The sequence below is a fragment of the Nesoenas mayeri genome (assembly GCF_963082525.1).
Source record: "Nesoenas mayeri genome assembly, chromosome: 3".
Classification (NCBI taxonomy): Eukaryota; Metazoa; Chordata; class Aves; order Columbiformes; family Columbidae; genus Nesoenas; species Nesoenas mayeri.
Genome location: NC_137544.1, coordinates 118424223 through 118451345, shown reverse-complemented (window position 1 = coordinate 118451345; position 27123 = coordinate 118424223). Strand labels below are relative to the sequence as shown.

At 40.7% G+C, this 27123-nt stretch overlaps 1 protein-coding gene across 1 annotated transcript; it reads right to left on the bottom strand.

Annotated features, from left to right (window-relative positions):
- Nucleotides 1–149: 149 nt before the first annotated feature.
- On the bottom strand, nt 150–25315 carry PUS10 (pseudouridine synthase 10; the record flags this gene model as incomplete). Its single annotated transcript, XM_080341325.1, has 17 exons — nt 150–239; nt 1537–1636; nt 2259–2401; nt 3490–3607; nt 3733–3788; nt 3881–3957; nt 4874–4930; nt 5946–6071; nt 8485–8570; nt 9589–9653; nt 11207–11252; nt 13374–13435; nt 15115–15226; nt 16997–17031; nt 22236–22322; nt 23417–23683; nt 25190–25315. 17 exons carry the CDS (start codon nt 25313–25315, stop codon nt 201–203), a joined length of 1602 nt encoding a protein of 533 aa, XP_080197451.1. The 3' UTR covers nt 150–200.
- Nucleotides 25316–27123: the final 1808 nt, after the last annotated feature.

Genomic DNA, 27123 nt, shown 5'->3' with positions numbered 1-27123 from the left:
ACAGAAGCACTAAAAATAAGGCTAGAGACTGAACGACCCCGACCTCTCCCAGAGTGTTTAAAGTTGATTCAAAGTAAGAATCAACCTGGCAGATCAACATGATCCAAATGTTGAAGAGAAACACTTTGCACCCAACCGGTAGAGCTGTAAAGTGTTCAGGAACCAGAGGAGCCGCTTCTCCCTCGTCCCAGCTGGAGAAGTTAATTATCCAGGGTTGGAGGCCAATCAACGTCAACGGACTAGAAGAGAAGGGGAAAAAAATAGGCAAAAATCAGCAGAATTGCTATTTTACATATATATATATAAAAGGGAATCATCTTCTATCCATCCTGCAGATGGGCTTTTACAATGTGAAACAACTGACTTAATTAACGCCACAGAATTATTGGGGTATTGGGCAGCGCAGGCAAGGCTTGAGTAGAAAACCATCACCTGTCCCTACATCTGCCTCCTAGACTAGACCTAAAGAATAAGCTGTCGAGTATTATGTGCAAGAGTTATCCAGGCAACGTCGTTAACTGTTAATCAAAAGGGACAGAACACACCTGACACCTTAATAGAAGGAAATGTCGTAATTATTACAACTTGGATGACGTCTTTCCTCCCTGAGGCCACATCTCTGGTTCCCTTTGGCCATGAACTTGTTGCTCATGCTCTTCCAGAGTGTCGCCCTTTGCCATCGCAACGCCGCACGTTACCGCCTTGGCTCAGCACTGCCTGCGTTAAGCACAGCTACTCCTTGCCTAATCTCCAGCTTCAGCGAAGGATTAGGCTCTTAGGCTGAGCTAAAACGCGTTATTAGCAAGGTGACTAATTATTTTCAAGTCCCTAGATATCTTTGAGAGTTACGGCCGATAGCAGCGACACCAAACCATACCAGAGCGATGCTTATCAGCCCTGTTTCCAGCTGTCACTTTAGTGCCCTCTGCAACTTCTTTTTCTGCATTATCCTCCTAAAAATACACGAAAAAACCCTCTGTGGTTGCTCTGCCAAATGTAACACGTGGGCACTTTTCCAGAAATACACGACAAGAAGCACGCTGATCATTGGCTACTTGAAATGAAAAGCCATTTTGAAATAAACCTCGCCAAACCGCTACGTTAAATATTAAATCCGTATCTCTATGTACCTTCTTTTAACCACAACAAATGGAGGGGTTTTTTTCATCTGGCTCCAGCAAGCAAATAGATGTAATTTCTTGCTGGGTTTGAACCAGCACTGAAAGAGGAAGTTTGAGCTTCTCCTATTTTTATCGGACTCGGTTTTGAAAAGAAACGATGTGGTACATGTAACATCGCTCCGTGGGTGCTAATAATAATTGTCATCAATTAATTTTACGTCTCCCCATCCCTCCGCAACACAAATTCAGCACAGGACGCCTGTCACATGTGGTACAAACCACAAGCTTTGCATTAACATCCATTTTTCTATTAACTGTGGGAAGGAATGTTGATTTGGTTAAATTCCACTGAAACCATCTCACAAACGCAACCACGTTACTGATTTCCAGGAAAGAGAAACAGCGAACAACTTACTTCGACATCCAGCTCCAGAATGTCGGCGGTTCTGTTCAGTAGGGAGCCAATATTGGGCTTTGTTCTTCCAAAGTCTCCATGCACAAATTCTTTAATGTAGCTGGAAATACATGCTAAGGAAAGGGGGATTTTAACACAAATCAAACGGTAAAACAAAAGATTACGGTGGAAAACACTCAAAGCAAAAAATAGCCAATTTGCAGTGAATGTCCTGTAAAGCCGATATATATCTTTAAAAGATTTCCTAATTCTTGGCTTCTAACTCAAATGCCAAAAAACTGCGCTATTGACCTGTATTTTCTCTTTTATTCCAAAATGAGTGGTGAGTCTGTGACAAGACTCCTATCTTATAAGCAGCAGCAAGCTACAGTACACATTGCAGCGCATTAAATAATGTGGAAAAGCTTGTTTTCTAAGGTGAAAAGTTATCAGTTAAATTAGAAAAAGCTTAAGTGTATCTTTAACCAGTACATTTTATTGCTATCACGTCCTTTATCACATTGGTCATCACAAAAAGACACACAGGCTGGTGGCAATTTTAAAGGAAGCCCCGAATGTGAAATTCTGACATAAAAGCAAATATTATGCAGCAACATGTGGCTGCTGAAGAGCAGGGATTTAGAAACACCACGGTGATAAAAGCAGGCAACTTCGCATTACCCGAATGACCCCGATCGGCGCCCTGTTTCGTAAACGTGTTGTCTAACAGTATCTAAGGATACGTTCCCGCTTGAGTCTTCAGGTGGAGGCGAAAATGATGCTCGTCTATGTACTGGGATTTCATGGTGTGAATGATGCGACACCTCACAGCGAGGGGCCTCCTGTGAAGAACCCGCAGAGGCGTCTTCTGGTCCAGTTTTAATTCCTGTCGCAAGAAGGTAACGAAATAAATGGGGAAGGAAATGTGCAACACGCCGCACAGATTGTGAGAGTCGCATGTAGTGTGAAGCAGTCACATCTTTTTTTATATTGTGTTATGGTAGCTGAGTAATCTTGAGGCCCTCAAGACTCATTTTTGTCATGTTTATCAAAGGGAAAAAGGAAAACCATCTCAGAGGCTAAATGAGGAGGCCTCATATGAACACAAGCTAAAGGCATCACAAATACAGAGGAATAACCTTGAAATCTCCATAGTCCTTTGCTGGAATGACTCCAGGATTTGGAAGCTCACCGAGAGCCTCGGGGCAATCAAAAAAACCCAATCCCACCCACGAAACGCTTTGTCTAAACTACAACCTAGAAATTAAAGTCAGGGAAAAGCAATGAGATTAGATCTTGTAACAGCCTTTTAGAAAGTTCGTTTCCCACCCCCTTTCCCAAATGAGACGCAGCAGTTTGAATGGCAACTCTGCAGGCAGTGAGTGGGCACGCTAACAAATAACATTTACAACTGTTGTCTCCGTGAACTGTAACAACTCTGAGAGCGATTTCATGGGCAAGGCGCTCAGGAAATAGCGCGGCACAACAAAAACTGACCATGCTTCTCCATCATTTGGAGAAAGGTCTCATGAGTGCTCAGTGAACTCTTCGTACGGCCTCTTTGCCTTATTTTCCATCAGCATTCCAAGCTCCAAATCGCTGTGGCTGTGGAAGAGCTTCAGAGCTTGCAGAATAAAAGATCTCTGCTCCTTATGCAGAACGTGATCTAAGGGATAGAAAGGGGCGCGGGTGCCAGATTTCCTCCTCTCCCATTCATTGCTTTTTATAATGTTGTTTGGTCTACTGGAAGGCCGACCACACCGATAATTTGTGGTGTTGGCAGTGGGCAAGTAAGGAAGCGTGAGAAGGGGATCAAGAGGTACAAAAGTCCCTATAGCAAAAAGAACCCTCATTAAAAAACCCTAAAACCAACCAAAATAACACAGAGAGACGTCCGTGGCTGCACCTATATAAACTCTCCCCTAGGGCACGAGGACAGGTGCTATATAAATCAGCACAAAGAGCTGCAGATACCTTGATATCGTCTAGAAATGCGATATCTTCTTTCTGTATTGCTTTGTCCGTCCATATTAAGGCACTGTAGGTCTTTGTCTTTTCCTCTTCACCTTCCTTCATGCGACCAATTGCCTCTCTAAACAAAAGAAATTAATTACTCACATAATATAAGCATAATTATATGACGCTGTGAGCAAGAACGCTTGCAGAACTCCCAGAGCATGGCTTGGAAATCCCTTGCCAGCGCTGATAAATACTGACCTGGTGACAAGCTGTAAATCTCGCACTTGTATTTTGTCTGAAGAGTTATTAATTGTCTGCGATATTTAAAACAGAATCAGTTAGCAGAACTGCTCAGTTAGGGACGAAACACATGCTTTATGAGTTCCATGAGGTGCAAATGATTTACCTGCTGAAGCCCCTTCATTTCTTCCGCAGTAAAGTGTATTCTACGAGGATTCACAAGCTCGATTGCAAAGGGCCTTCCTGGCAACGTGCGCAGTCATAAAACATAAAGAACATGTTGTTCTAAATGAACGTTTGGATTGATGTGGTAAGGTTGGAAGGTGTGAAGACTGTTATGAGAACAGGGAGAGGACTTGCGGGTTTAGGGATGTAGCATCAGATGGAAGGAAAGAAACGTGGGACTTTTTTTGGCTACTAAACCCCAGTATCAGCAATAAGTGCAAATTACAACTTCCCAGAAGACATCTTGTACAAGTCTGTGCTAATTAAAAAATAAAATCAGAAAAAAAAAGTTAATTAGCTTATTTTCTGTCACCTACAGCAATGCCCAGGTGCGAGATGATGTTAAATCCCGCTCCCTCAGCTAAACATCTGTTGCAATCGCCGCACTTTCTGTCCTCGGGGCCAGGGATGATCCCCAGTATAAGCAATGACAAAAAATACACTATAAATCAGGCAGCAACTGGAACGCATCATTGTTAATGTGTACGTTTTCTTTCCCCTCCTCCTTTGGCTATTGTAACTTCAGCGTATTGGAAAGCAACTGACCTTCATAAAGGTTCAAAAAGAAAAGGCGGCTTCCGCGCTCCTCAGGGACAGTGAGACCAAGTAGGACCCAGCAGAAAACAAGAGAGGAATTAGCCTGACATATACGGCTTAAAAATAGGAAGCGAATAAAATAAGCACTCCTAACAAGCTATGTGGTTGCAGGTGTCTATGCAGCCAAGGACACTGAAAAAGGGCTCCTCTTTCAGTTGGTTTTATGGAATGTCTTTGGGAATGAATAGATTAAGTATCATTAAAATGTTTCCAAGCTAAAATGTCAAAGCGTGCCCACTCAGTCACACGCTTGTGCACTCAGCAAGATCTTTTAGGGGAGCTTTTGTTGACCGTTGTGTTCGTTTCTGTGTTTCAGAAGGGATGTTCCCAGCCTTACCATTGCCCAGGGTTCTTACATCCACATCTTCTCTTCCAGAGGAAGAAAAATTAAAGCCTGTAAGAGATTTGAACAAAGGAGGTAAGGATTTATTTTACATTAATACTCTCTATAGCTTAAAAGGTGAAATACTTTCTTTCTGAACTTGTTTGCAAACCTGCTTCAAAGAGACATCATTAAACAATGATTAAATCATTAAATACCTACATGGTATTTAAACAAATCTGGGATAGTTATTGTTCATTGCATCAGGTTCACAAGTTTCTTTAAGAACATTCCCACTTGTTTGGCTTGAATGTTATAACCCTGAAAAGGTCCAAAAACACCCCAGTACCATCCTAAAGGAATTCTACTTACTAATTAATTGTGTTCACTTCTTACCCAGCTAATTCAAGTCTATGAATAAAAATCCTTCCTCCAAAACACAACTTTATATCCCAAATACACCCAATGCTTTCCAAGATTTCCATTTTTTCCTCCATAGGGAACATACAGAGTGTAAAGTTTCCCTCAGTTTTTATTCTCTCTCATTTCTCTGCTCATATTATGGCAACGACCTAATCATCTTCTATGATCATACGTCTAGGACACAACAAATTACGGGCAGCGATTATTTCATCTGGGTAATTAAGCATTTAACTTGTGGAACTCCATGCGCTGAAGAAAATCAATGAATGAAGGGAAGGAACATGAAGTGGTCAAAGGCTGGGAAGATATTATGCAACACTGATGGCAAAAACATCATTATAAGTCACTTTATGAATTGCCGGCCGTTCAGAAGTACAGCTAGGCAGAAATACTACTACATAAAACCATTATATTTGCATCATCAGATCAACCGAGGAGATATTTTAGAAGGATAAAAGACACTGTATAAAATAAAGCAGTCATCTAATTACTCACAGATCATAAATAGGAAAAGTTGACAAGCTTTGACTTGGAAGGATAAGAGTGGGATAAAAACCCATAGTTTTTTCCCCTTATATTCTTGTATTAAGTGAGTAGCTACAAAGAAAAAACATTCTAGTAATGACGAGAAATATATACGGTAAAAGATCTCCTAGATACTCACTATCTGCTTTGAATTCTGCTATTAGATGCTCTGAAATCAGTTCTTCAACGGAAGATTCCAGCTTCCGCTCCCCATCAATAATCCAGGGAGTCTGAGGTAAATTCCTCGAATATTTATTATATCTTCCTGTAAAAAACAACTGTGTTACCTGTAATCATCCTAAAGCAATGTACAAAACCTCCAGTATTGCACAGCATGACGCATTTAACTTTCATTGCAGCGATAAGAAATTTTCAGGCTTAAACTTAAGACAAGAGCTTTAGAGCAATGGGATGAAACTGATGTTGCTGCACCGACCAGAGTTTTGGTAGCGAGATGAAAGGTGGCCCTGGAGAGCCTGTTCCTGCAGTGAGACCTCCAGGTACAGCCTTAGCAACACAACTGGAAGTGGTTGGACTCAACTGGGAAGGAAAACCCAGAGGTTCAAGTGCTTATTCTGAGTCTACTTAATTCTGAATGGAAAAATGATGATTTTGAATCAGTCTTTAACCAGCTTTGCATACACCGAACCAGTGTTATACATACACCTGTCCGCCAATGTATAGGTGTCCCAAGCGAAGTTCCCACACCTCCCTGTATTGAGTAGTTCAGGTTCCAATCCAAATTCTGCCATTGCCTGAACGTTCAACAAAGAAACCCGAACTAAAGTGCTTTGGTGTGTTACAAGGAAAACCAGGCGAGCAAAACATCTCAGAAATAAACCAATAGGAATATCAAGAACCTTGAAAACCTGCTGTGCAAAGAGACTCCGGTCACGGTCTCGTGTTATGTCACACGAGCGTCTCATCTCCCGTGACACGACTCCGATAAGCCAAGAACAAGGCTGACCTGGATGACCAAGATGAGCTTTCTTATTGACAGGTTTTTATAAGAAGTGAAAATATGCACAAATCAAGGAACTCATTCATAAATAACAAGTAACCCCTCTGCACAAACAAGTTTCAATCTGAAACTTTGCATATAGAAATAAAATGAGTTCGGAGTAGCCACGCGTATAATATAGCGCCTCTGTCATCTCTTTTTTTTTGGTTTTCAGTATCATATTTTCCTATTTCTAATAATGTTTCCTTCTTGCATTTTGATCGGCAGAAAAACCCACACAAACAAATGGGGGAACTGACTAATACTGTTTCACTGGGGCATATAATGCAAGTACTATGACTAATCATTCAGAAGTCAGCTTCACACGGCTAAATTCTCTTTCCATAAAATGGAAAAAGGAAAATGATATTTTTTTTTTCTCTCAACTCCCTGTTCTAATAATTTGAGCTTTCAATGTGAACAAGAGTGGGTTAAAAAAACAAAAAACACCAAAACAGGTGTTTTCTTGGTTTAACAGCTTCTCCTGAAACTTTTAAAAAAGCTGGGGGGAATCCCAGAGTGTCAGGGTTTGAAAGGGACCTCAAAGCTCATCCAGTGCAATCCCCCCATGGAGCAGGAACACCCAGATGAGGTTACACAGGAAGGTGTCCAGGCGGGTTGGAATGTCTGCAGAGGAGGAGACTCCACAACCCCCCTGGGCAGCCTGGGCCAGGCTCTGCCACCCTCACTGGGAACAAGTTTCTTCTCAAATTTAAGTGGAACCTCTTGTGTTCCAGTTTGAACCCATTACCCCTTGTCCTACCATTGGTTGTCACCGAGAAGAGCCTGGCTCCATCCTCCTGACACTCACCCTTTATATGTCTGTAAACATTAATGAGGTCACCCCTCTGTCTCCTCCAAGCTAAAGAGCCCCAGCTCCCTCAGCCTTTCCTCACACGGGAGATGCTCCACTCCCTTCAGCATCTTTGTTGCCCTGCGCTGGACTCTCCAGCAGTTCCCTGTCCTTCTGGAACTGAGGGGCGACAACTGGACACAATATTCCAGGTCTGGTCTCCCCAGGGCAGCATAGAGGGGAAGAAGAACCTCTCTTGACCTACTAACCACCCCCTTCTAATACACCCCAGGTACCATTGACCTTCCTGGCCACAAGGGCCCAGTGTTGGCTCATGGTCACCCTGCTGTCCCCAGGACCCCCAGGTCCCTTTCCCCTACGCTGCTCTCTAATAGGTCATTCTCCAACTTACACTGGAACCTGGGGTTGTTCCTATCCAGATGCAAGACTCTACACATGCGATCAGTGAACACCACAGATAAGGTCAAGAGGACAATACCAACTCAAACTGCTTACAAATTAAGATCTTGTCTCATTTCAGTTACTGTAATAGCAAAATAACCGCACTGCACGCAATAAATTATTCTACTCTGGATTTAATTCTTTAAAAATTAATGACACTATTCTGCCTGGGGGGTTGTGGTTGTTTGGTTGCTTTTTTTCATTTGTTTGGTTGGGTTTTGGTTGGAACGAGCTATAAACTATAAATCACAAAACCAGTATTAAATCACATGCAGAAAGCTACCCCTCTGTCTCTTTCTCCATACAGATCAATTCTGATAAAACCATCCAGCACAGCAACCTAAAATGAAACAGTGGATATTGTGATAGTATTTTAAAGTTACTTTCAAGACAACACAGCAGCAAATAAATGAATCAATTTACCAGCCACAAAAACTGCACCATTATTGCACTGAATTTCCAGAGCGACGCAGAGGTTCTTTGGTGAACTTGGGGGACATGGAAAATGCCTGTATAAAAAGAGATTTTTAAATATTAGTAATATCAGAACACGATGGAGCATCACCATAGCAATAATGGTGTGAAAGGTGATGATTCAGTTACACAAAACGCAGCGCCAGTGTAAACTCAGTATTCCCATGGCAAGCTGGAACGCCAAGAAATGGATAAACTTTAAGCAAATCAAGAATACTGCATTGCAAATACTTTTGTCAACCTATCATCAAACATTATCGGAGGCTAACACTCCAAAGTGGGATTAATAAGATGTGCCACACTATAGACGTAGCAATAATGAAACTAAATACTTCCTGAAAACTACCATCAGGATCTATTAGTAAATATTTGCTGGAAATCGAAGAAAACAGAGCAATGGACAACAGAGAAAATGTCTCTAGATGTCTTCCACTGCTTGTCATTTTTACCGTGTTACAGCACTTGGTGTTTTCTTAAAACTCAGCTCCTAACATTTTGGAAATACAGGAAAAAGTGTTTCTTGTAATGAGAAGTTTGCTTTACAAACTCTAAGCTTCAAAACACAGCAGGAAGTTCCACAATTTCTAAATCTCTGCTGTGGTTTTGGGGATGTACATAAAGATTTTTGAATGTAAATGATGGGTGACGCTACAGCAAACTGTTTTCACTTCTAACCATCCTAAATCCCATGGCAGCCCCGAGATCTGCAGTGACGTAAAGCCGAAAGCAGAGAGCAGAACTGCAGCTCTGCCCCACCATTTCTCCCCTGGGCTGCTCCCGAGAGAATCGAAGCACTTTTACTCATGGGAAAAAGACCATCACGTGTGTCATGTCCAGTTTTCCATCCTCTGTGGCTCAATTCAAACATTGACTCCTTAAATAAAAGATCTGGAATGACATTTTATTACCAGAAGAATAGAAAATGCAACACGTTTATAACCAGTAAACTAGCAGAATTTAAACAACCACGCCTTTACCCACCTCATATTTTCCCCTCCAGCCTAATTCTATGCAAAAGCACAATACTAAGAACTAGTTTCAATATATACTTACTTGAGAAAATCCTCTTCTTTTATCTTCTCTAGAGCTTTTATAACTGCCATTCTAGTGAAAACAGACTGCACAGTGAAATAAAAGAATGAGTCAAGAAGAGAAGCTAAGAAAGGATATGCCTAAGCAAGAAAAAAACCCTAAAACATACACACACACTACACTTCTCAATATATAGTTTTTTTCACTTGTGTTCTGTGTTTTCTTACACCTAAAAGCAACTCTGTATCAGCAAAAATTCACCGTGATCTCAGCCCTAACTTGAAAATGGCAACAAAGAGCAGCAGGTAATTTTGCCAAAATTTAATCAAGTAACTTTACGCACAACGTGAAAGCAGCGCAATTAGCACAGGTGACAGATTGGTATGTAGCCGTTATTTAGTTGTAGAATTAAGATTTATCAAGTAGCTTGTTTCTAGCAGACATGTACCAACAATAGCACGTTTCCTCACTCTGTTTTCACACAGGTAAAAATACCAAGTGCCACCGGCTTTCAGCAGGTCTAAAGTCACTGTCACACTATCCCAATAAACCTCCTCCAGCTCCTTAGAATATCCTGCCTTTTGGTTAGCTGAAACAAAGGCTAAGCACACCTCTGGAAATTAAATGAGGCAGAAACCAGAGAATTTAGGTTTCTAGAACAGGAGAAACAAACGTGGTAACAAGTGAGGTGGAATCCTACCTCGGCTGGGACAATCTCTAACACAGAGTGCCCGGATGCCTTCAGGAAAGCTGCTCTTTCTAGGCATTAACTGGAGATAATAGCACTTCCCTTCCTCACAGAACAGTTGAGCTGGAAACCCCTTAAACTAGCAGCAGGTTTAAATACGTATGTACAGCAGATGACACAGAAATTTTCAATCAGAAGCCGGTTTTTACACTAGTTCTCTGATTAACGCAGCCCTTGAAGCTGAGCTTCAAGCACAGCTGCTTTGTAAGGCTGAACCTCTGACGGCTCTTCAAAGTCGGCATTTTTTCCTTTAGATTCCCCTATATCTTGTTGCCCGTGTGGTTCTAAGAGCCGGGCCCTGCTGGTTTAACTCCTCATAGGGGATTTCCCCCCTTTTAAAGGAAAGCCATGCAGCAAGCGGTGAGTTATAACAATACAATCCTGCTAAAAAAAGACTTGCATTTATTGGTCAGGTGGAGTAGAGTAGGCAGAATTCCCAGGTCAGACTGCCTCTGCCAAACCTCGGTAGACTCTTCAACAGAAAGAATAAAAGGCCTTGCATAGGCTCCTGATAGAAGTTACTTGTTCTCCTTCTGATCACACCCACTGTCCTACTTATATCGCTTTCTCTCCAACTGTTTTTATTCTTCCACGTCCTCTTTTCCATCAATGATTGTGTGCGCGCTCAGGGCCCGCAACAAGTGGCAAGGTCCCTTTTGTTTCCTCCCCCTCGTCCAGAGGCAGACGGGATAAAACCATCCTGTGTGTATTGTGTCTTTCATTTGGATCAGAGGACATGAAAAGTGCAGTGTGATCATTTCTCTTTTGGCTGCAGAGTCTCATGTTCACAATGTGACTTACCTGAACTGTTCTACCCACAGAGAGCTTGAGGATCATCTTTTATGCTACTTTTAATGCATGACAATCAAATTCCTGGATGAGAGATCCTACCTGTTTGTTCTTCGCTGGCTTGAAGCAGTCTGGACAGGCTGTAGCTCTAAATACAGAAATCAAAATAAGCTGCTACTCTTACAGAAAAAGAAATAAACAGACAGACTTATACGCACAGCATGTACATGGTCTTTGTACCAATGTATCAGTATCTCACTTCCACAGCTTAGCACAGAGCAGATTTGAAAATTAACTTTATCCTAAACCACAAATGGTGGAAGGTGTGCACCGCTTGATCTAAAGATCTAGAAAGGGATGGAAAAGCACCCAAGAAGTTTGGCTTTCAGTCCTTCCCAATCCTTCCCAATCCAGGTCACAATTAATGTTTAAGTTCTCTGTGAGATTTGCTAACATCTTGCTGTTCTTAGACAATGCACACTACACAGCAGCGATTCAAATTGCTGCTTCTGGATAGGAAAATTCAATTTAGCACAGAAAAAGTAACCCCAGGTGTTCGATACCATTTGTGCTTTGCCCCTTCAAAAGGAAACTATTGGTTGTTTCACGAAAGTGAAAGCCAAGTCAGTGAAACATTTTTTCTGAGTACTGTAGAGGAAGTTGCTGTTCCTATGAGTGGATTTCTATGTATGCAGTTAGAAATGATTTCCAGACGACAACACAATTTATCATTTCTTGCTGGTGCTTTTCAACACCTCTGTAACTACTTCAAGCTACACGGAAGCAGGTCTGACCTCTTGCAGCTTCTATACAAGCAACTTGCCTGGCCAGTTTGTGATACAAAGCATCACAACTTCCCTCTTCCAGAATGTAAATATCACTTTTAAACATAAATCTCCAAATATAAACTAACAGAAGCCAATTCAGTCTTCCATGTCAAACCAAGGGTCATTTTAGCACACCTACCTACACAGTTGTGTAAGAACAGCTTGCGAGGTGAGAAATTGCAGATTCCATGCTTGGAAATGCCACCCAAAAGCAGACCTGGAGGACTCCTCCTACTTTAGAGCTTTCACCTCTATGGCTACTCTGCTTGGAGCGCTGACATTGGCTCCATAACACACTCAACACCACAAAAATGATGGAAGGATGGGCTGAAAATAAGAGCTGAGAGTTTTCAGAGGAAGGAAGCGCAGTACAGAAAACAAGAACGGATCAAGCAAGATTAAATAAATACGAAGAAAAGGGTGCAGGATCCAGAAACTTCTGAACTTTTACAAGATTGCAGGTAATGTTATTAAGAACAGCAGTGTGGCCCTGCTTCTTATTCCACCTTTTGCCAAGTCTTGAAGAAGCTTGAAAGGAAAGAAGCTCAGCAGATACTGGTAATCCATTGCTTGTCACCAAGCACGCGTTCCCTCACCCCAAAGACAAATAAGGATGCAGTTGTTGAAAACCAAGAAGGTGGCAGCCTGGCCATTCAAACAAAGATCACAAATTGCCAGAAGGGGCAAAATTAGGGAAATATATAAAGGCTGCAAAGGAAATCGCTGGTCTCAAGTCATGAAGTCACTACACATCAGGGAAGTTAGAAATTCTATGCTGAGCCTCTTTCTATGCTCCTATTTAATTTGCAGTAGGAACACAAGTGATAAAACTAAGCAAACTTTAAATCAGCAAACAGGAAGAGTGAAGCTAATTATCCAGAATATACTACTGCTAGATTTTGAGAAATCAGATTAAATGCTAGCTAAAGTCACAGAAATATTTTGCTTCTTTGTGTACAGCAGATGCTCTACTGGGCCAGACCAAAAACTATGGGAACTTCTGTTTGTTTTAATCAACCAGCTCAGTGGGATTAACCCGTTTCAAAGCCTTCCCTCCCATCCGTGTCTCCTGTAAGAGCAGGAAAACCCAGGCACGACCTCAAAAGATTCCTCCACCTGCAACTAGGTGGTCTGAATTTATTTTGTAAAATGATATGGCTACATGGACTTTGAAAAGGCTGCAATTGAACAACTTATCTGCATGTTCTCTTTCCAGTTCCAATCAAAATTCTGGATGATTTTGTTTATTGGCTTTAAAGCACATAATTAAGCAGAGATGGCACAACTTCAAGCTCTGCAACTCTATCTGAATATGAGGAAGCTCAGATGCAGGCCCCATTCTGGTTTATAAACATTGCACATTCTCATCTGTAGTGAATCCAATCCAACAAGGTTGCACAATATTTAGATAAGGATCTTTTGTTATTTATATAAAAACTTACAGGAAATGGCACTCCTCCTCTGTTTCTGGGTGAGCAAAGATGACACTAACTTCAAACAAACTCTAAATTAAAAGAAAAAAAGGAAGGTAATCGTTTTTTAAACAAACAGGAAAGATACTTTCAAGCATCCTTATCGTAACATTAGGTAATATTGTAGTATTAGAGGTAGGCAAAAGAGAAAGTCACACTTTTATTCAACAACATCATCTAAAGACATTAAAACCTGTGTCACAATAGCATTTGCACTTCTGAAGTAACCAAAGATGATCCGCGGGCACTCAGAAACATGAGTGACCTACACATCATAGACACCGGCCCCGTGTTGCGCAGAGGGAACTGACTCAGAGGCAGCGTATGCTCAAAGCCTATTACGGTCACTAAACTTCACAAACCTTCTGGGAGAGCCGTGCGTAGCGTGGAATAAAGATAAAAACCCTGTAGTAGTCACCACTGTAAAATTTTGTCAGGGGCTTCGTCTGCAATGACTGGATGGCCTTGGGGCAAAGAAAGGCAACACTTCCTAGTGGATTGACAGCTAGACCAGAAACTCTAGTGTAATCTCAGTTCTACCCCCAATTCCCTCTTTGGCCTTGGGCAAACAACAGTCATTACTTCTGTTATTCAGAAACCAGGATACCTCAAGAGGGCTATTGAAAAGATTGGCTAATTTTCGAGTGCCTTGTAGATAAAGAGCACTAGACAAGGAACTTTATGGTACAATGATGTCTGGAGTGGCTCGGTGCTTGTAGAGCTTTTGCTAACTTGGTATGTAAGAAGTTTGTTTCTTCTTGGATCATCTTCAGGGTAACTGAGCATTTCTTTCTTCATGAAGACAAAGGGGATGTTTTCAATTAGCTCCCCTGGGAAAAGACAAGCTGTAATTATTATGGAAGCTGAGAAACCAAAGTACAGACTAAGTGAGTCTAGTCCTGGGGTCAGTCCTGTCGCTGTTTCTGAGTCAAAACTGCAGAGTGCTTTGTCCTCAGCCATGTTTGCAGAGATTTTCCATTCGAGGTGCTGGTGTTTCTGAATCTGTCTGGCAACACCTGAATGTCATGTTCAGTCAATGCATTTCAGAAACATTTTAAGAATGTTAGTCAGAATCTGAAAGTTGAAAACGGGGTTTGAAAAAACAATTCTATCGCCTACTTACAGGTATTACAGGTTCCAGCATGCCTATCTTTAGCATTCATTGAAGTGAACAAGGACCAGTCTTTCCTCTTTCAGTACATGTCAGAAATGTATTTTATCCATAGAATTTAACATGCTAACAACCTGAACAATTTATCTCACAGAGCAGTAACTGTGTTGGCACTAACAGGAGAGCAAAGGAGGAATGTGTGAGCATTCCTCAGGCTTTGGAAAAGAGAGATCCTGGAAAATGAGAAAACTGAAAAAGTCTCATTGATAAAAGGACGGCAACCCAAGCACAAGAGATTCAGCAAAAGACCACGACGGTTTCAGAAGATGCAATGATCTATGTGTACAAAAATGAAGACTGGACCTGTCAGTATTGAGACTTGGAGATTTTTGGTTAAAACTTCCCCTTGCTCTTCTCTATAATGAATATATGAGCAGTACAATTTGTTTATCTCTTAATATGGGAAAAATAGTATATATATTTTCCCCCGATACATAGAAGCGTATAACTATATACATACACACACAAACTATATATATATATATATATATATATATAAACTACACAGAGAAAAGAAATGTTTTCTTATTTATACACCACCTTTCCATCAGCAGGAACACCCAATTCTTCTGACAACTGGGGATGAATAATCCACTTATAAGCTTCTTTCAGCTGAACAATGTCATCCTTTGCCAAGGAAAGGCCCAGTTTTCTGAATCACATACATAAAGAAAGAATAACTTGCACAGGAGTCTGTCAAAGACAGATGATACATGACAGATAGTATTTCAAGACAAACTTCAGTAACTAGTCCCAAAGTAAACAAACAACACACAAATGAAAAAGGACAAGAGTATTAAGCATATAGAACATGGCATGAAGGAACAGAAGGCTGTTCCAAGGCTTCCTGTAATTGCACTGAATCTTTGTATTGAATTAACAAAGTGCTGAGGAAACATGAAGGCCAGACCAGGGTTTGAGATAAGATGCTTCTCAAGAAACACATAAGGGTTTGGCAGGGAGTAGCTAAAGGTGTAACTACAGTCAGCTCAAACCAATTTAGGACTCTGTTGCCTCCTCCCTGCCTCTGGCCACGCTTTCTTGCCAGCACTTGCATGCTGACGCTGCACAGCATGCTGAGTAACACCAGCCTATTGAGCCCATTTAAAAGCAAACCCTAATCCACCAAAAAAAGCTTTGTTTTTCAGCCAGATCAGTGAGATGATCGGCTCTGCGGGTGGTCACATAAGCACTTACGTTAAGACAAGAAAGACAGAAGGTACATGCAAATAGGGGCAAGATCCTTCTGATAGTAAATCAACAAAGTGAGTATCTGGATCCTGCAGGGCAGCATCTCTGGTACTTGCTAAGGAGCCTCCTGTCCAGCTTCCACCCTAAGGAACATCTTGTTCTGCCCAGTTTCTATTCTCTAGTGTTCTTTTTCACTAACATTTAAAAATAGATGCTTCTTTTCTGGGTTTTTTTTGGGCTGGAGAGGTAGTGTCCTGGAGCACACAAAGAATCAAATGTTTAAATTGATTTCAAAACACTGAGGTATAAAAAAGAAGAGCCAAATCCAACTTGCACCCACTGCTCTAATATCTTTCTCACTACACTACTAACTTTACACCATTATCTGAGTAACAATTTTCAGTTATTATTCATGTAAACTAAACCTGATCTGCAGGCAAAATGAACATGTCTCTATTTCATTTTGTCTTCCATGTACAAGAAGATTCTGGCTCACAGATGGTATCGTGGCACCTCTCAGGACCATTACACTAACTGAAAGCTGTACAGCTGGACAGACAGCCTGCACTCCAGGTTGAAATGCCATGTCCTAGCTATAATCACACTATGATGCAAAAGAGATAATAAACCCCAATAATAAACCCCTAAACCAGGTAAAAACAAACAAAAAATCCCACAAATAGTAAAACCAGCTGCCATCTTATCCTTCATAAGCATCAAGTAAACTGGACAAGACTATGAAATTATCTTCTTGCCTGCTCAACTTTTATATAGACAAATGGTGTCTATATAACAGAGTTCTTGTCGGGCAGATGGTAAATGCTATGGACAATAAAAAATAATAATTAAAAAAAAAACCAACCAACCAACCAAACCAAAACAAACAAAAATGACGGCACATCTCAGTTCTGAATTTCCTTATGATTAATTTTGAAGGTATAAAGTAATTTAAAATCTTGGTCAAAGACTAGGAAGTGTGTCTACATATTCCACAACTGTTAGCATAAATAACATTATATGGAAGCAACTGCCTTGACCTTGAAAATACAGCATTAATTGCCTGGTTAAAATTTTCTCCTAACGTGCCTGTCTCAGCAGGTCCACTGCATTATGTGGTTTCTCATTTCTACTATGCTGGAAGAAAGTTATAGTAAGAGTGTCCTGCCTTTCTCTAAATCTGGAGGAATCTCTAGTAGCAGTGGTATGATGGTTGCCAAAATAAATTACTCACCCCATTTCCTGCTTTACCAGCAGCCAAGCAGCACACTATAGGTCACCAGCCGTGCCCAGGAAGAAGAGAAAGAAGAAAAGCAAGTGAAATTAAGGCTCAAAACTCCAACAATTTGAGAGACCGTTTCAAAACTCGGGACAGAAAGGAAGCGTTAGGATTTTAATTTAGCTGTTGCTCTAGAAGTGGAAAGATAGAATCAATGTTTGGTTTTATTTGTAAGACATCAGTTTGCAATTCACCTCAAATTCTATCTGGCCTTAAAAAACAAAAAGATGGAACGCAGCAGTGGAAGAATTAACAATGGTTATACCAAAGATCAAAAGCAGAATTAAAATTACCAGTGGTATGAATGGACAATAGAAAAATACAAAAGTAAGCACAACAGCCATCAAAACAGCACAACACTAACAGACTTGAACCAAATTTAAAGGGATCAAGAAACTGCAGACTTCCAAACAACATTGCTATGTCAAAAGCTTCCAAAAGCATCTTTCCCACAGTCTGCTCTGAGCAGCCGAACATTTGAGAGGTGCATCTCCCTGCAGTCTCACTTCTCTTTGTACTGACAGACGGATTCTTCAAGATGATCCATTACTTCAGTGTGGTAATTGTTCAGTGCTTTAGGCTTTAAATTTTGCCTCCGTGTGACTGCCATTCTCTGCACCACAATGAAAACACACCTTACTAAACTAAAGCGCATTACAGTTAACCAGAATTTTAACTTTGACCTCAAATAGCCTTTCTATTAGGTCTTTAATTAAGAGGGGGGAAAAAAGTGGTGTTGGAATACAGGCATTCAGAAGACTTGTACAATTTCCATTTCAACAGAATGCCTATCAGATCAGTGCAAATGCAATGAATAAGAAAAGCCCTTCAAAACAACCGCAATGAAAAAAGTAAAAATTAGCAGTTTTTAATCTGTGGACTGCAGACTATTAGTAAAGTGGCAGAAAAAAGTGACTCCATACGCTTGTCATACAACCATATACACACATGCAATGTCCAGAAGAGCTGGTGTCTCAAAAGCAGTGGACACTACTGATTTAAATTCTTCAGCATTTTAGACCCCTTACATGTCTTTAATTCTTCATAAATGGTGCTTTAAGAATAACCTCCCCCCAAACTCTGTTGAAAGAACAACTATCTCATCTCAAGGAAATAATTCTAATGAAGAGGTTTGAAAACATGTATCAAACTTAAAGGAGCAGAGCCAGTATCGTGTCGCCTTTTCATTGATATCAGGAGGAACCACATCATAGATCTCTTTTACATACTGACAGAGGAACTCCATCAAAAAAGTCTATTATCCTTTCTTAGGCAAATCTAAAAGAATGAGGGAGACCTAAAAAAAGTGCTAGATGTACTAATGGGAAAGAGGGATGGCGGAGAGAGAACACAAACTTTGTTAGATACACGATACAGCACACTACTGAACAAAATAAATACAGTTGTATTGACAGAATACTGTTTATTCAAATTCACTGTGATTCATTATACTGCATATGTCGACAGTATGAGTAAGACTGCTTCACAAAACACCATGAAGGATATTGTAATCTTGTTTGCATAATAACCCAGATAAAATCATAAATAAAAATAGTTTCCAATTGAAATCCCTTGAACATAATTCTGAACTAGAGAATATGACAACCATGGAACCAGGTCTCGAAATCTGCATTTGACAAATGCCAATTCAAAAAATCTCATATGCCTTGATTTAAAGCACATGGAGGTTGGGTACTCGGGTGGCTGGCTAACCTCACTCCTTTCCCCTGATTTTTGGGGGTACAATTACAGAATACAGAAAAACTTCTGGATGCAAGTAACTATGCTAAAATGAGACCACAGGTCAAATTTTGTCTCCTCTCTCTTGACCTCAAAATTGAAAGAGAACCAAAGAAATTACTTTCCCCCTTCAATTAAGAGGAAACAATAGATCAGGGTACTGTGAGCACAGAAGCCAAAAGATCCCAAATTCCAAATCACATTCAACCACCAAGCCAGCCAAACCCCTCTACTCCTAGGCCTCCATTCCCCTGCTCTACTCTCTCCCAGCTGTATGTGAAGCAGGGGATCAGATCCCTCTACTTCGTAATTACTTTATGTTTGTGAAGTGGTTTGAAAATGAAAAATGCTCATTACAGAGCCCAAGCCTGCAGGGCAATGCTTAACAGCAAATATATTTCTGAAATACACTAGCTCAGGCACTATATTGATTACAAGCTGCAGGATATTATTCTAATGCTATCTGAGGGATCTCACAGTGGCAACAGCTGAAGCACCATGTGCAATCCCAGCCACGGCATTTTTTCACTGTATTAGAAAAGAGCTTCGAGATGGGGAATTCCATGATGAGGTGTACACAGTCCTACAGGGAGTAATGACTACAGATGCTATTTGCATCAATGTCCTTGTAGCAAGTACCAGGATGATGGATCACAACTGAGACTAGAGACAGAGCTAACACTCACCCTTTTGAAGGGCATGACTCACTTCATATTCTAATATAGCTGTCTGACATAAACTTGGGACTCCTGTATTTATGATTTATTTTAATCAAATATCCTACTTGTGGAAAGAGGCGATAGCTTCTTTGCATCACAGATACAAATACTAGGCAAATGTAAATTTTATATCCCACTCTTCTTCAGCTCCTATCGCACATTTTAGACTTGGCAGGATGACAACTGTCATAATTAAATTAGTTGAAGGAAATAATAGGAGGCAGTTTCTGATTTTTTTGTTAAAAAGAAGTCAGAGAAAATCTGTGTGTCCTACAAAAGGTCAATGGAAGGGAAGCTGTCTTTGGGGTGTCCTTTTATGAAAAAATTACATATGGTCTTGTACAGTGCAGTTCAAAGAATTAAAAGCAGAATTTAACAAGACATCTTTTCAACACCAAGCGTTTTGGGAGATGTTTTGACATACTATACTACTTGCTGCCTTTCTGTTACTGTAAAACAGGACCTCTTTTTACCAATTATTTTCTGAAGTGATCAACGGGTAGGTGGTAAATAAACCCCCATGATTTATAAGAGCTGCTTTCTCCACCGTCACCCGTTTTCACCTCTTCAAAACAGCTGGTTTAGCATTTGGCAAGACTGAAGGGATGGAATAGAAGGGACAGTAGGAATTTCCTAATGCAGACCTGCTCCCCAGACGAACTAAAACTCTTTCCAAAGAGAACAGATTTGTTTTTGGAGCTTTCTGCTCATTCACCTCATTCCACCTATTTGTTTCTGGACCTACACCACAACTTTTATTCCCTTGCTTGTACCAAGCCGTGTAATATTGTTTGTTTGCTTTAACATAAGGACAAGATAGTTTGAATGAAGCAGATGGACAGGTTAAAAGCTACATCTCATCCCTCTTACCAAACTAATAATTTATTGCACTCAGAAGACAACATTACTATAAAGTAATAAATCTGGGTTTCTACCAACTGCATTTGCCAAGTCAGTTTTCCCAGGCCACACAGTTTCAGTGTACCACCAATATTTCAATCAGCAAGAGGAACTCTCTGAAGCAAACTATTATTTTTGCTTCCATTTATAGCCAAGGCTGCCTCAAAAGCAGACAGCACCACTTGTCCTGCTTGCTCGGATTAGTGTGAGAACGTAGCTGAGTTAGAACTGCAATGCAATAACACCCTCTACCGAGGCTTTCTGGCAAAGACCCACAAGAAGAGTAAGAAAGAACAGTAGCATCCAATTTTTCTTTCCTCATCTTCATCGTTTTATAGCTGTACTATGGGAAAAAAAAGATATTTTTAAGCTAGATAAACTATAGCTGTCAAGCTAAAGATGCATAATGGAAATGTATTAAGAGCCTGATAACATGGGAATTGCAGCTGGGACTCGAGCCAAAAGATTCCGTGCATGACTCTGGTTTTGCTCATCGAGGCTCTAACAAATGGAGTAGGGGAGGTCTCACTAATGACGAGCAAAGGTAGATGGGAAAAAGAGAAGAACTGATCAATAGTACCCTAAAAATAAGGTGAATCCTCTTTTTTTAAAGCATCTAAGCTTATACCAGGCATAAAGTTGGAGTAAGTCTGATCTACATTTGGAACATTATGGGCACACATGCATGAATCCATAGACTTCATCTAGCCTGAAAGCGTGTTTTTTGACATATATCATTTTTTGGATGACAACAAAAAATTTGTTCCGGTATTATTTTACCAGACACAGTGGCAGCTGAAGCAAACACACTAACTATGCTTAATTTCAGATGGGAAGTAGAGAATCTTACGTTGGAGAAGACTTAGAAGAAGAATATAAGTTAGCGTAATGCATTTGCTCAAGATGCCAGAACTAACAGTACAAATCAACACTAAAAGTGTAGTAGCTTATTTAACAACCAAACCACGTGAGATGAGAACAGACCACATCATAGGTCTATATATAAATCCGAGAAGACCTACACTTGTTTCTGCCATGTTCAGTGAAGCTTCTACTACATCTTACCATAGTAGGCATCTATCGTAAAGACTTACACATTGCACTTGAAAATAGTATTTTTGCATTACTTTCTATCAGAAGGCAGGGGAACATTGTAAAACATCTCACAGCTAAGCAAAAATTGTCATTTCATTGATCAAGTTACACTATGCTTAGTATTCTCCCTCCATTAAAAAAAACAGGGTTATACACTCCTCCATATTACCATTATCCTCTGTAATTAAACGACTGAAATGTAAACAATTTAAGTTTGATTAAAATTGCTGTCAAAATCACTAGTTTTACAACTGCTATGAACTCTAGTTTTACAATTCTAGACTTTCAACAATGCCCAAGACAGGTGACTATTAAAATGTATATTTTCACATCATTTAAAATGCTGAACAGTTAAAGAGTTCATCTTCAAATTCCTTCATTTGTATTCTGCACTACCAATTATCATTTATTTCAGGAAAGGCACCAGCTGTGCAGTTTCCTCTCCGAGAAGATCCACAAAGCAGAGCTGGCATCTGTACCAAAGGGAACAATACACCGAGGGTTTAAAGAAACTCCTTTTAGAATTTCAGATGTAAAGTAACTCCTGGGCTAAGTGAAAACTGAAGTGACTCAGACACTTTATTAATTAAAATAATACTCACCAAAAAGGAGATTTCGCTTCTGGCACGTGGTTTTGGCTTTTTTAAACAATAGTAATTAAAAATCAAACCACCTCCAGCTTGTAAATTCCACAGTTATTTTCTATTTTAAGCATTTAAGAAATATCTGTAAACACTTACCTCCCTGACAGACAGCTGTGGGGGTAGTGACACTGAAAATACAAAACTAGTGAACTGGTAGTCAGCAGATGTAACCTTTTGGCACACCTGTAAGAGAAATTAATATTAAATATTAAAACAAAGCAATGGAACTAAGTCGATAACCTTTTAGGATATTCTTTATTCTAGTGTTATCACTGCAAATCCATGTGAATGTTAACAAAGACTGACTCTGAGCTTTCGAGGTGAAATCAGCATCTCAGATAATGAAATTTCTTTATCAAAGAAGCACTTTTTTGTGGTGCCTTAACAAACGCTGTCAGATTTTCCATTGCTACTCAAGAATGTAACTCTGAAACAAGTCTTACAAGTGGATTCTGCAAAGATTTATATACTCTGCCAACAGAAACAAAAAAGAAACATCACACACCACAACGCAGAAACTATATACTATGCTGTTTAGTCCCATTTTTAAATATATTCACGCTATTAAACCAATTCTGTTAAACATCTCAAACACAAGCGTGATTTTTCCAGCTGATATTTCAGCTTGTCACATAAGCAATTTTATTGCTCAGAGATTATATTTGCAACACTCATTATGCCCATATTCTCTCCTAAGTCGTATTTTCTCCATTATTTACAGTCTGTTGTATCAAAAACATTTTCTTCCCCTGTGGGAAGTAGCACACGGTAAAGACTCATGCTATATTAGCAATGTGTAGTTAAGCCGAGGAGCACAGCATTTGATGCCTCCTTCTTTTCCCTCCATCTAGAAATAGTCACCATTTACAGTGAGGTTTTCCTGGTAATCTAAGCAGTTGAACCTCAGATTATCTCCTAAATTCCCGTAACTACGTATCAGTTAGTCCTTTCCTTTAGAAAATGTGCTCCTAGCAGTCATTCCATTGCACCAGTACTGCTATTTTTTAAAAAGTTACATTATGACAAGGCCTGGGGAGAATATGGTGACACTGAGAAATGTTTTTTCCAGCTGCACAGGAGGTACCGGCACATTGTGAAGGAGCAGTATGTAGTTGAGTGGCGCCATCTACATTTCAAATATTCAAAATAGGTATTTTTTTCCTTTTGTTTTCCAGTCTCTTTCAATTGTTTAACTGCGTAGTGTTTTTTAATCTGAGGCCCCAACATACACGAGCTCCAACAAAAGTACACATAAAGCTTAAATACTGGTTAGTTACCTTTTTAACAAAGTCAGCCTCACAGAACTCCTGAAGAATTCCCAAACACACATTGCAAACCTTCACAGCTGAGTTCTCCGTTGCATTATCTTCACCGTTACCCAAAGGCATCTGCCGGAGTGCTCCATTGTGGTTCAGATCGTCAGGCCCTTCTTCCGTGTGTTCAAGTCTGATTCTCTTACAAGGCGGGTCAACTGGGTCAAAACAAACTGTATCTTCTTTTTCTTGATTGTTTTTCAGAAATTCTTTTAAATCTTTCATCAAATCCTAACACAAACAGAGGAATCATACTGTTAGTGCTTCTTTCTCTAACGCTCTAACAAGCACTTACAAACGCCACTCTAAAAGGCAGTACTAACCATTCCAGTTTAGCCTTAGTTTATGTAATTAATAACCTGAAGTTTCTGCCAAAAGACATCTACACAATTAAAAAGCTCCAAGCTGTATTTCTCTCAAAATACTATCCAGAGAAACTGAATTTTGCTGAACAGACTGCTTTAACATTCCAGAATAGTGAAAACATTTTACAGACCTGATTTGCAGAAATGCATTTATCTTTGACCCCATTACTATTGAATGAAAATATATGTTTATTGTCTTTTTGTCATTTAGATTGTTAGAATTTAATTCCTCCAACTCTGTTATCCCAGACAACTAGGAAGAAAGTTGGCTAGTGTACTGTGAGAAGAAAATGAGAGCAGATACAATTGACAGTGAAATTAAATATATGAAGGAAGAACTTCATATAAAGAGAGAAGCCTACAAAAATTAAAGGATGTGCTGGTGAGGAGAGAGAAGAATTAATTGCACGTCTCTGAATTTTAGGATGGATGAGGGACAGAAGCTAGACATAGTTCAGAAAGAAAGATTTATTAAAAGGTCTTTGGTCACAAAGACAGCAGTTGCTGTGTTGTTGCAACTCAGAGGAAAATTAGGTAGAGATGCAAAAGAATAAAAAATGGCATGCAGAATGAACACTTCTCAAATGATTGACAGCAAACGGAAAAGGATCAAGAACAAAGATATTAAAAATTAATTTGGGAGAGTCTAAACTGGAACGAAGTTGAAACAATTGGGACAGACACCAGAAGATGCAAGAATAAAGAGAAGGAGTTAGACCAGGTAAATGGGGATGTTTGTTTAGCCTACACAATGAGAGGAGTATCAAATACAAGAACAAAGGCAAGAATGATTGTGCACAGCTAGGAAATGTTGGAAGAACACTGAATTTCAGCACTAAAGCCGGCTAAGAAGGATGCTTAATAGCACTGTGTTTGACTGATTGAAAAAGGAAGATTTATCCTCAACATGTGCCCCGTAATTCTTCAGTTATGTTCCCCTGCCAACGCTACTGAAAGAAGGATAAGGCAAAATGTTGTAGCATAGATGGTTCCTCCCCTGCAAGAGCTGCACTGCCTGCACCCCTTTACTACTTATTACATTAAAGGGAAAAGAATGGAAGAAATAATCATAGCTGCTCTGCTTCAAAAGTGATAGAGCCATGTGCAGAGAGCTAATGCATTCTGGTGTTTTCAGGGAATACACAGCAACTTTTACAGCCAAACTTAACATTTAACCCACAATTGCTATATTGTATAATACTTGCAGCTTCTCAACATTGCACAGTGTAGCGGCATTTTCATAACTCATTTTGCAAAGCATTTTCCTCCCAAGCAAAGAGCACAAGAATGCAACAACCTTCTCCTCCAAGGTAGCACAAAGCACGCTGCATCCATATGTTCACACATTCTAATACAAATACAAAGAACAAACCTTGTATGGACGTCTATACAGCGTCTGTGATCCCACGCAGCAGAACCTCAAAATACATCGTGGGCAAGTGCCAGTGTTCAGTAACAGCTGAACGATGGGTCTGTCCTTTTCTGTTAGCGAAGACATCCTGGATAACTCTAAAATTAAAAGAAAAACTTGCTTAGAATAGACAGAAATCGGCAATTCCACAATAAAAGAACTCACTCAACTGTGCCGTATTTAGAACCACTGGATTTAGTTTTGTCCTCTAGAGAAAGTTTAGGATATGTGTTTGTCATAGATGAAAAGCACAACAGAATTAGAAGACCAACCTAAAAAGACCACTGACTTCTGTATTTCCTAGAAAAAGCTGAGGTCAAGAGTTCTGCAAAGATATGCTCAGCTTTTACCCAGAGTTTTCTCTTAGATAAAGTGCATTACATGCCATGTTATTTTTTGCTGAACGGAGAATGCGTGTGGAGCTAAAATGTAGCAATCTCAACATAAAATGGAAATTCCTTCTAATATTGCAGCAACTAAATAAATCAATGTGTTAAAATCACAGGAAAAAAACAAACCAAAACAAAACCCCAGATGCCATCTTCTTTTGTCATACGAAGCCCTATAGACAAACTAATTCTCTTCTATCCCTTCATTTTTTTGAGATTTCTTACTTTCTATCTCAAATATAGGACTGAGAGATCTCATAATGTTTTTGGTTGGTTGGTTGGTTTGTTTTCACAAAAGATTATGGCTCATTTAGTTTCCTGTTGCTCTCTCTGCCCAGAACTTTCGAGGAGACTAATTTATTTGGCTGAAATTTAATAATGAACTCTCAACAAACTTAAGTTCCTGCATTTTTAAAAAATACAGAAAAAGAGAGAGGTGCTCTGGCAAAATTTAGGAGGCACATAGGAATAACCACAGCTCTTCATAACAAAGGTTCCACTATTCTACTGTCACCCAAAGCGGGGATACACAGGAAAATATGTGTGTGCGGGACATATATCCCTCTGTCTCCAGTTATTTCTGGTTTGGGGGATTTCTTTGACCAGGTGTGGTTTGTGTGTTGGCTAAAACTTGACAGATCTTTCCTCCAATCCTTCTCCAGTGTCTCTTTGAAAATTCTTCTGCCTCTACATCCTTTGGTAAGGAACTCCACACAGAATTCCAAAACACCTACTGACGGATGAACCACTTGATATTGTTTGGGGCTTGGCTCCTGCAAACAGATAAATGTAATTTTAAGTCACTGTTAGCTCGATTCGGCTTCAAGAGACTTAAATATCGCCAAGATGTTTCACGGTACCACGGTCTGAGCCAAGAGATTTAAGGAAAAAAAGCATAATTAAAAAAAACTCTTAAGAAAATGGATTTAATGCTGGTTCTGGGGCGCTGAACACCCGCAGCCCGGCCGGGACGGCACCGGTGCCCACGGAGCCGCTTCCCCGGGAGGTGACGCGATTCCCGCCAACCCCGCGACAACGGACACGTCATGTCGCGACAACGGGCATGTCGCGACAGCCGCGGGGCAGCGCTGCCCGGCCCGGCCGCGCAGGGGGAGCTCAGCACCCCCGCTCCCGGCCCGGCCACCTCAGGTATCGGGGAGGGAACCCCATAACCCGCCCCCCCCAAACTTGCGCCGCGACCGTTAGAACCGTTACAGCCCCTCACTGAGGCGCCGCGCGCGGGATGACCCGGGGAGATCGGGAGGGGGGAACGGGGATCGCTGAAGCACAGCGCTGCCCGCCCGCAGGAGAGCGGAGGCGCCGCGGATGGGCCCCGGGATGCCGCCCCCCCCCCGCCCGCTCCCCGGGAGCCGCGATCACCTCACGGCGCCGCGCTCGGGGCCTCGCCCCCTGTCCCGGGCGGCGTGCGGAGCCGGCACAGACGCGCTCAGCGGCGAGCGGAGCGCATCGATGAGGGGGCGCGGCGCGCAGCCGTGCCCCAGCGCC